This window comes from Aristolochia californica, unplaced genomic scaffold (assembly GCF_029961685.1).
Source record: "Aristolochia californica isolate CCGP_79_NKW_82.1479 unplaced genomic scaffold, dmAriCali1.0.hap1 SCAF_7, whole genome shotgun sequence".
Lineage (NCBI taxonomy): Eukaryota > Viridiplantae > Streptophyta > Magnoliopsida > Piperales > Aristolochiaceae > Aristolochia > Aristolochia californica.
Genome location: NW_027182268.1, coordinates 32900553 through 32911225, shown reverse-complemented (window position 1 = coordinate 32911225; position 10673 = coordinate 32900553). Strand labels below are relative to the sequence as shown.

At 41.7% G+C, this 10673-nt stretch overlaps 1 protein-coding gene across 1 annotated transcript; it reads left to right on the top strand.

Annotated features, from left to right (window-relative positions):
- Positions 1-2479: 2479 nt before the first annotated feature.
- On the top strand, positions 2480-10403 carry LOC137937731 (auxin response factor 19-like). Its single transcript, XM_068782860.1, has 14 exons — positions 2480-3541; positions 3806-3918; positions 4453-4551; positions 4652-4708; positions 4931-5086; positions 5167-5251; positions 5620-5710; positions 6117-6281; positions 6402-6524; positions 6781-6856; positions 6940-7078; positions 7241-9057; positions 9256-9446; positions 9708-10403. Exons 1-14 carry the CDS (start codon positions 3499-3501, stop codon positions 9904-9906), a joined length of 3354 nt encoding a protein of 1117 aa, XP_068638961.1. The 5' UTR covers positions 2480-3498; the 3' UTR covers positions 9907-10403.
- Positions 10404-10673: the final 270 nt, after the last annotated feature.

Genomic DNA, 10673 nt, shown 5'->3' with positions numbered 1-10673 from the left:
TTCGCTTTTGAACCCAGTCGTGAGTCGTGTCGCCTGCCATCGGGTGCCTTTTTCTCGCACGCCCAGCTCTCCAACCTAGGCTGTCTTGAACGCTTCCCCCTCCCCGTCTCATTTGCCGGAATATTTGCCGCTACTTGCTTCCTCTTTTTCTATCCACCATTATTATCCTGTAACAAAAGCTCTTCGCCTTTCTCTGCTTTATCTGTTCTTTTCTGAACCCTCGACTTCGATCTCGCTTCGCTGCAGGTCGCGTCTGTACTTGGGATTAAGGAATTCTTTTCATAAAAAAAAATCGAATTTCTTCTCTGTTTGGTCGACCCGGATGCCAAAAAGGTCGGGTCGGTTCTCCGAGGCAAAAGACCTGTCCGAACCGGGTCCCTGATCGGATCGAGCGGATCCGTGGGTGGAGGTCAGCGATCACTACGAATTCGGACCGACCAGGCGATTCGGTGGTCAAAGCAACTGGACCCCACATTTCAGATTTCCTGGAAACAGGATGCAACAAAATGAGTCCTGTCAGTGTCACACGGAACAGGGTGGACCCCGCTAGACGCCGACAACGAATGCCGCGTCAGAAACCTGTTAATTATTATTATTTAATTTGTAATAATTATTCTTTTCTACGAGAAGGCAGAGCCGTTGATCGGCCTTTTTCTTCCTTTACGCTTTAATCAAATAATGATTAGTTAAATTAATCTATTAATTAGTAGTTAGTGGAGTCGCTAATTGTCGCACGTGACGATAGCCAGGTCCCGTGCCAGAATAGTCGATGTTATATTGTTGTCGCTGTCCCATGTGCCTGCGTGGCAACTGTGCTGGACCAAAATACCCCTAACTGGATTTTCTCCCATTTAATAGAAATGATATTTTTCGTTAATATATTTTAGGCTTATCTATTAATGTGTAGTTATTAATTTTCGTAATTTAAGAAATTCTCAGGTTTACTAATCATTTAGTTGTCTTATTTGCAAGAAAAAATTAGAATAAGCTAATATTTTAGGACCATAATACCCCTACTCCACCAAAAAAAAGAAAGAAAGATGATTAGTGAAACAGCTAGGATTAGGCTTAATCGCACATGCTTAAGCCTCATTAAAAGAAAGTCAAGTTGGCTTAAAAAGAGGAATTTCACGCCCAATCATTCTCCACATGAGACTACCATCATCAGCAGCACCACCATCCATGGGCCATGATCTCATGAAGAAAAACAGAAAAGAAAAAAATTCCAGCTTATCAAATTAAGGAGATGCTCCACAGACTTAAATATTGTCCACCACAGGAAACATTTTGGACAGTTCGTATTGAAGTGATTATTGGTTCGATTCGCTGGATTTGAGTAGGACCCATCGGAAAAATGAATAAGAAAATTCCAAGTCTTCGGTTTCAGATTCTCCGGTTGGTTTTGCATTTGCTGCTCTAGCTGTTTGCTCTCTGTTTGTTTTATATTTGTTTGTGGTAGTGCAATCAATGTTCAAATTGTAAAGAGTTTGGAACACGATCAAGTAACTAAAAATGGTTTTTTTCTCGTTAATCATATCGATTCGGCCGTGATTTTGTCAAAACTGAGAAAATTGCAGTTATAGGAAGGTACTCTGATCCTTATTCGACTTTGTCTGAAGCTGTTGTCGATTTTTTTTTCAAACCCTTCACCTATTGTTACATCTGCTCCAGAAATGAGAAAAGGGTGCTTTGTTACTGAAGTAGCCTCGATCCAAGAAAGCCCTTTGAAGTGCTTCATTTGTTTCTTATTTCTTTTCTTCTTCGGTATGAGATGGAACTCATTAATGGCGGACGATATACGTCGTCGCTCGTGAGCTGTTCATTTGAAATCAGACAACGACGACGTTATGGCTACGTATTCAATTCCGTTCCCAAATCGTTTTCTTTTTTATGCACAGCTGATTTCGCCATCCAACCGCTGTGACTGCGCATACATTTGTTGTGGGTAGTTTGTTGTTTCTTCTATTGGACTTGTCTGGTTTTCTTCTCTTCGCCAACTCTGGACTCTGGACTCTGACTTCGTATGCTTTAATCTTTGTTTTTAAGAAATCTTTACTGTATAAAAAAAAAAAAACCATACTGATAATATTTTACTATAATCAAACTGAAAACAAATAATTCGTTCTGAGAAATAAGAGAACAAGATTTATCTCTGTATTTATCTCAGGCAACTACTTGAAATTTCCGCTTCCCTGGTGCAAAACGACGAAGAATTTATCTCGACACGCCTACTCTGTACATTTATCTTCCTTTTTATTACGTCTCGACACGCCGAACCGTGCCGGTAAAGCAGTTAATTTGGAGGTTGCTTGTACCGAAGCAGCGGTTGATCATCGTGAGTTTTGATTTTTCACCACTGAGGTCAAAGACCAGTTGACAGAGACCTGGGTCGATTCCAATTTCCTGCTGCTTTAATTGAAGTGAGATTATTATGCGTTAAAGAAGGAAGATCAGGGTAAGAGCTGATGGATAAGAAATATCGTTTTTAGAAAGCAGGAACTAACAAAAGGAAAAGGCAGGAAGATGGTGGTGGAGAGTGGAGACTGTACCGTATTCGCATGGCATAAGCAGGAAAGTGAGAAACCAGAAAAGCAGTCAGCAGGGAGGGGAGGAGGGCTCAGGGGAAGAGGGTGATATGGATTGACCATGGTTTAAAAAGTAACTCGGGTGGGGTTAAAATGGGGAAAGAGGAAAAAGAGGCGGAGAAAGATGTCTGGTTGTAGGGCGAGTCAGGAACAAAGCGAGGTTTTGGTCTGAGAAGAAGAGAGCAGCTGCTGCTTTTTTTAGCTTCTCCGGTCTCTCTCGTGTCGGCCCGGCGAGTTTTTCGCTGCCTCGATCTCCGAAATATCGGCTGAGGCTCCTTGCGTGGGAGTTTCCTTCTCCCACGGAGTGCCCCTTTCATCGCCGGCGCGAGCTCGCCGGTGTGGCCGCCGGAGCGCGGAGGCGTCTCACCTTTTCCGCTTTCGCTTGGTCGTTGCTTGCGAAATCTGGGAGGTGTTGTTGATTTTAAGGGTTTGGATTTGGATTTCGCCGGCGAGTGTGGGATTTGTGTTTTTGACTGTTGCTTTGGTTTTGGTATAGCGGGAGCTGAATCACTTGACTGCTGTCAGTGCAGCTTTGATTGTTTTTCCTTTAGTTGCGGATCGGTTCTTGAAGTTGCGGGGCATGCGATAAGAATCTTGTGTTCCCGTCGCGAACGGAATCTGGAGATGGATGATTGATTCAACTGGAGTTGAGCTCGGAGAAGCGACTGGAGCTCAACCCGACTTTGTTTTCCCTCGTTTTCGGACCTGAGACATCGGTCTGGTGTTCTTTAGCGACCCTGTGAACGTAGAAGCTTCAAATCACGAAGGGTTTAGATCCACTGTGACGCTAGACGACTTTTAGAGGGTACGACGGAAACTGGCCACCTCACCGGAGACAGTTATGTGACCCTCTCTCACCCGTTTTCTGTCTACTTCGCGACTTCGCGGCGTATAGGTGTTCGCCGTCCTCACGATGAAGGTTCTTCCGAACGGTGCGCCGCCCAATCCGTGCGACGGTGAGAAGGAAGAAAATCTTTCGTACTGGTTCCTTTGCCTATTTTCCTCGAAATAGAAATTTCTAATGGTTTCTCCTTTCCTATCTCGAGAAATGCTGCCATTAACGCTTTGCGTTAATTAGGCATTATTTGTCTTGTTGTCATTCCACTGCCGGAGTTGTACTTACTTTTGCCCTGTTCCCGGCTTTCCATTTGTTGTTTTTTGCTGCTAAATTCATTTATCTGTTCCGTTTCCGGAGAATGACACGTCGACTCATGTGGCAGGAGAGAAGAAGAGTATAAACCCGGAGTTATGGCACGCCTGCGCAGGACCCCTAGTGAGCCTGCCGCCGGTGGGAAGCTACGTTGTTTACTTCCCTCAAGGCCACAGCGAACAGGTAACCAAGGAAAGCAGATCATGGCCCGTGATCTCATTAATGAATGCTATTAATACACACTGGTTTTTATATGGAGTCGTGGACTTTTCCAAAAGTGGAAGAGTTCGCAGCTTTACGACTGCAATTCTGCCAGAAACTGAGTCTTATTGCCTTCAGTGGAAGCTGAGAAAAATGGTAACTGGGTCACCAACATCGTGTCCGATGATGGTAAAAGTTCGAAAATATTGGCCCCTTCCAAACTGGTAATGATCTTTGGCGTACGGCAAAACTTGGTGGTGTTGTCATAGATGGGGACTGTAGGATATAGCTTTTATAATTCTGGTTTGAGCTTCTGCTCAGGTGGATGAAGCCCTCAGACTTATGACTTTGTAGCTGTTTCTGTGGTCCTGTCTCGTTTTTACTTTGCTTCTCCTTGAGAAGAAATGTTGGCATGAACAAATTATCATTATAAAGCAAACTCAGCCGTTTGTTGAAGAGAATGGAGTATCTGCTTTATTTGTTGTTCAGTAGCCTTCAGCAATCTCCTATTCGCAGGTTGCTGCCTCAATGCAGAAGGATGCTGATGCGCACATCCCAAACTACCCCAATTTGCCTCCAAAGTTAATCTGCCTCCTTCATAATGTGACTTTGCATGTATGCTTCTATACTATTTACTTTGCCTTAGGCTGGACGGTTTTCTGTAACCTGGTTTAACTAATTTCATCTTTTATTTTTATCTTATTCTATTTTCTAGGCAGATGCAGAAACGGATGAAGTGTATGCTCAGATGACACTTCAACCAGTCAATACTGTAAGTGCAGCTGTAAATTCATTGTAATTCTTAGATTTTATCTAGTCTGAACAACTGTCATCTTCTTCTTACTACAAAAGCTTCATCTTTATGATGTTGTGGGAGTAAAAATAACATTTCTGTTACTTTGTTGGGCTATCTATCTCTAAATTCCTGACAGTATAACATCTGCATTTTTTTTTTTTTGTGAGAGAATAATATCTACATATTTTCCTTTTATAGTATGACAAGGATGCGTTGCTGGCATCAGATCTTGCATTAAAGCCAAATAGACCGCAGACAGAGTTCTTCTGCAAAACTTTAACAGCTAGTGATACAAGTACACATGGAGGTTTCTCCGTACCACGGCGTGCAGCAGAGAAGATCTTCCCTTCTCTTGTAATTGAATTTTTATGTTGAATCTTAAATACTACTATGGAAAAAAAAAAACAGTCATTCACTTTTGTTCTACATTGTAGGATTTCTCTATGCAACCTCCTGCACAAGAATTGGTAGCCAAAGACTTGCATGATAACGCATGGACATTCCGTCATATCTTCCGAGGTGTTGTTTATGATCTGGATTTGCAAAAAACCCTGAAGTGCATATATTGTTCAGTTCAGTTTGATTTTTTGAGTGCCTTTGCTTAGTTTCAAGAGCCTGTGGAAAAAAAAAAACCCCCCCTCAAAATTTTACTTCTGTAGAATATGAATGGTATTGGTATTACTTAAAACAGTGATTTAAGAAAGACAATAACGACTTTTCTTCTTATATTACACCCTATCTCCAATTGGTTTGATAAATGGGGTCAAGTGTTTAGTTGAATTCAGAATTTATCATCTCAGAAAATTTGACCTTGTTTTTTTAATTGTGTGGACATGATTCATTCTTCATCTGATGCATTGATGTGTCCTTTTCTCCCATCTCTGCAGGTCAGCCAAAACGACATTTGCTTACTACTGGTTGGAGTCTATTTGTTAGTGGGAAGAGGCTTTTTGCTGGTGACTCAGTCTTATTTATTAGGTACTTAAGACCTACATTGACAAAGAAAAATTTAACAGGCATTATGTAATTGAACCTTCACTGAATTGTTTTTGGTTGCTGTGGACTCTTTTCTCTCATTTCAAAAAAAAAAAAAAAGATTTTAAAAAGTTAAATAAAAATGAAAATGAGGAAATAAAAGGCTATTTTCCTTTTCTTTATGAAGGACTAGTTACTAATTAGTGACACTACAAATATAACTGGAATCATTCTCTTCAAATTTTAAAGTAATATTCTTTCTTATAAAGTTGTTGATTTTGCATTTGTGTGGAGTGCTTATTCAATGGCTGATAGTCTGGCACAGACTCGTCCTCTTTGCAATCCTATTTCAGTCAATTAGTTTGGTTGTTTACATTTCCTTTTCTATCTTTCTTTCATCTTTGAGCAGGGATGAAAAGCAACAGCATCTTCTAGGCATTAGGCGATCTAACAGGCAACAAACAAATATTTCTTCATCCGTTTTATCTAGTGACAGTATGCATATCGGAATTCTAGCTGCAGCAGCCCATGCAGCTGCAAACCATAGTCCCTTTACCATATTTTATAATCCAAGGTCAGTGGATTCAGTCACTTGTCTATTTGTTTACAGTGTGATGTAGCTGCTGTATTTCCCAGAAAGTTGTGTTTCTATGCTACTGGCCTTGCTATTGAGGGACTGATGTTTACTGTTCAGGGCTAGTCCGTCGGAGTTTGTCATTCCTTTAGCCAAGTATAACAAAGCAATCTACTGCAACCAAATATCCCTGGGGATGCGATTCAGAATGATGTTTGAGACTGAGGAGTCAGGAACAAGAAGGTTAGTTTTTCAAGCCAATCATGCTGTTAATTTGCCAACATTTGTGGTGTCTTAATAATGTTTTATTTGAGAGTCTGATGCTAGTTTCACTTAGTTGACCAAATATTTGCATTTGGTGCTTTCTAAGTTTGCATATTCATGAGTATGAGAGTTGCATCTTTGACTCGTTATCTGTTTCATTGATGTTTAGCTTGAGAAATATTTGACTTTCAATTTAGGGTGGACACTCAAAAGAGTATCCTATTCTGTTTAACAGGTATATGGGTACAATCACCGGCATCAGTGATCTGGATCCTGTGAGGTGGAAAAACTCACCATGGCGAAATCTGCAGGTTGAACTACTCACATGCTGTGGCAATTGTTTGATATTTACTTTCAGTACTGAACTTGATGCCTTATGCTTTGCCCCTTACAGGTTGGTTGGGATGAATCTACTGCTGGCGAAAGGCGGAACAGGGTCTCTATTTGGGAGATTGAACCTGTGGCAGCTCCTTTTTTCATTTGCCCTCCACCAATTTTCAGATCAAAGCGACCGAGACTACCTGGCATGCCTGGTAAGTCATGCTTGGATAATAGCAAGAAAGTTGCAGCAAGCTGTTGCAGATGCCAAAATTTGAAATTTTTCTTTGTTCTGTTTTCCTGCTTTTTAGGGAGGGAGAGGGAGAGAGAAATGGTTGGCCTAACCTGACTATTAATAAATTTTGGGCCACTTGCAGATGATGACTCAACAGAAATAGAGAACTTTTTCAAGAGGACAATGCCTTGGCTGGGCGAGGATCCTCAATCTCAAAGTTCTATAATTCCTGGTTTGAGTTTGGTCCAATGGATGAACATGCAACAGAATCCTTCACTTACTAACTCAAGCATGCAACCGGACTATCTTCGTTCGCTCTCTGGGCCTGTTCTACAAAACCTTGCTTCATCTGATCTGTCCCGTCAGTTGGGTTTGCAGGCAAAGATGCTGCAGCAGAATAATTTGCCTTACAGTGCTTCCCGGCCACCTCAGCAAGCCCAGCAACTTGATCAGCTCCCAAAGTTGCCTGTCACTTTGAACCAGTTAGGGTCCTTTAATAGGCATCAGCAACAGCAGCAGGATGATATAAATCTGCAGCAGAGGCAGAATTTGGTCAATCAAATGCTTTCCGATAACCACAGCCAAGCACAACTCTTACAGCCTCAGATGTTGATTCATAATCCCTCTGTTCCACAGCCAACACCTCTGGTTCAAAACCAGCAGCCTCAAGTTAACCTTCATCAAACCCAGCAACTACAGCAGAACCAACAGCAACAGCAGACCATGGGTCTAAACCAGCAGCAACATCAGATGCCTGTGCAGCTTCCCAGTCAAGGAAATCAACAACTACAACTCCCTGATCATCAGATACAGTTGCAGCTTCTTCAGAAACTACAACAGCAGCAGCAGCAGCAGCAGCAGTCTCTCATGTCACAGCATACACTGAGTCCACCTCAACTAACACAACTACAAGAGCAGCAAAGACAGCTGTTGGAAGTGTCCCAACAGTTACCAAATGCTAATACTCTTTCTCAGCAGCAATTGATTACTCAGCAAGTGACCAAAAATAATCCAACCAGTGTCCGGTTTTCTCAGCCTTTTCAACCACAGCAGAAGCTTCAACAGCAGGGGGGCGGGCTGCCCGACTTGCCTGGGCTGGTGCTTCCTCAGTCACAGACTGCTAGACTGCTGTCAACTCATTCAACTGGTTTAGTGCCATCTGGAGGAACCCAGTCAGGAGTCACTGATGATGTTCCATCATGTTCCACATCACCTTCAACCAATTGTTCTGCTCTTCCTCAGCCAGTCATAAACAAGGGTAACCGTGGAACCATCATGGCAGAAGAAATGACTCAATCTACATCAACTGTTCTGAGTGCTGGGACTTTGGAAGCTGTGGCTACTAATGGTTCCAATTTACCGAAGGATATACAGAGATCTGATAACCATATCAAGCCATCAATACTACAACCTCCTAAGAATCAGGGACAAGGGGGAGCAGGAGTTCCACAAACATACCTGAATAGTGCTCCTCAGATGGATTACTTGGATACATCATCTTCAGGAACGTCAGTCTGTCTCTCTCAAACTGATGGTTCAATGCAGCAAAATCTTCCATTATCATCTTTCAATCCTTCTGCTATGTTGTTCAGAGACACAGCTCAGGATGGAGAAGTACATGTGGATCCAAGAAATAATGTGTTGTTTGGAGTTAATATTGATGGGCAGTTGGGACTGCCACCTTTAACTCCTGATCCTTTGCTGGGAAAAAGCATAGGATCTGGGAAGGATTTCCAGAACCAGCTATCTCAAGGGAACATGCTCACCGACTATGGTAGCTCTAAAGAACAACAGGAATTATCATCTTCTATTGTTTCTCAATCATTTGGAGTGCCTGATATGGCTTTTAGTGCTGGAGGGGTTTCAATTGATCCAGCCATCAATGATGGCAGCTTTCTGAATGGAGGTTCCTGGGCTCCACCACCACCTCAGCTTCAAAGATTGCGGACATTCACTAAGGTAGTATGATATTTTTTTACAAGAAAAAGAAAATGTTACTCATTCATATTTTTTGGTTTTTCTTTTGTTTTTTTGCCTGGTTGCTGATGTGACTTGCAGGCATGTCGCATCCATAACTTTGTCAAAGTATATCAAATCCAGTTCAGCTATATTTATTTAATTACAAGTGTGATCAGCTGAAGTATGGTATTGGATTAGGTGTACAAACGTGGAGCTGTTGGCAGACTTGTTGATATTGCTCGTTATTCAGACTATGATGAACTCAAACAAGATCTTGCACGGAAATTTGGGATAGAAGGACAACTGGAGGATCGACATAGAGTGGGGTGGAAACTGGTCTATGTAGACCATGAGAATGATGTCCTACTCGTTGGTGATGACCCATGGGAGTAAGTTGAAAAGAGAAACATATCTGTTTTTCTGCTTCTTTGGTTTGATAGTTGAGTATGTTCCAAGAATCCAAGCATGTAGACCAGGTTCAGTACATACAGACTAGTAAACATAGGTGCATTTAATCATTTCACAAAACAAAAAAAAAAAAAAACATAGGTGCATTTATAGAGCAATCTCTATGTTTCTCAGAAATTTTGAGTTCTGCCTCAAATATGTTCTTATCTGAATCAAATGAACTAATGTTATAAACTGTGCAGGGAATTTGTGAACTGTGTTCGGTGCATCAAGATATTGTCCCCTCAAGAAGTTCAGCAAATGAGTCTGGACGGGGATCTAGGGAACGGAGTCCTTCCCAATCAGGCGTGTAGCAGTTCGGATGGTGGAAATGGATGGAGGGATGGTGGTCAATGCGACCAAAATTCTGGCAACCCTTCTGCAGTTTCCTATGACCACTGAGAACAACACAGCAGTTGAAGCAAATATAAGAGAGGTTTCTATATATAGAATAAGTTTATGAAAGATCTGCCTGTAAAGCAAATGATCTTCCTTTGCCTCCCACTATGATGATTGCGTTGGCCCCTGGGAGCATCAGTTTTTCCACTACAAAACTAGCTCCACGGAGGATTAAAGCAGGTTTCAGATTTCAGCCTGCCTGTTGTTGTTAAATTTTACAAAGAAGTGACTCTGATATTCGAAGGTTGAAAGGGTGGCAGCGTTGCCTACATATATAATTCGTTTGGAGGTTCTCTTTTTTTCTTTTCTTAGACGGATAAATTAGCTCATAGAGCAGAGGCTCCATGAATCTGTACCTGTGTTGGCTCCATGTAAATGTAATGTGTAGCGCATTTTTTTCCTCTTCTCTTTCTCTTTCCAGTGTACACTTCTCTTTCTAGTGTATACTTTGGGTTAAATGAAATCATTAGAGATGGCAACGGAGCAGATTTTGCAGACAACTTATCCCCTGTTAAATGTGAAAACATGGTCAAATATATTTTTTCCCATTCCCATGGGCAGGAATGGAACGAACTCCAGATCTCTAAAACGATCTCAATCACAGCAAATCCGAAGCCTTTTGGTTCTTACCATTTTCCTTCAATTCAATTTCACAGGACTTATTAGGTTTTGCACCAACGAGAAAACAGGGTCCCATTTAATCAATACCCATATGCAACCTAACCAGTGTCCATTGGAAGAAACCAATAAAACATATTGCCTTTAAAATG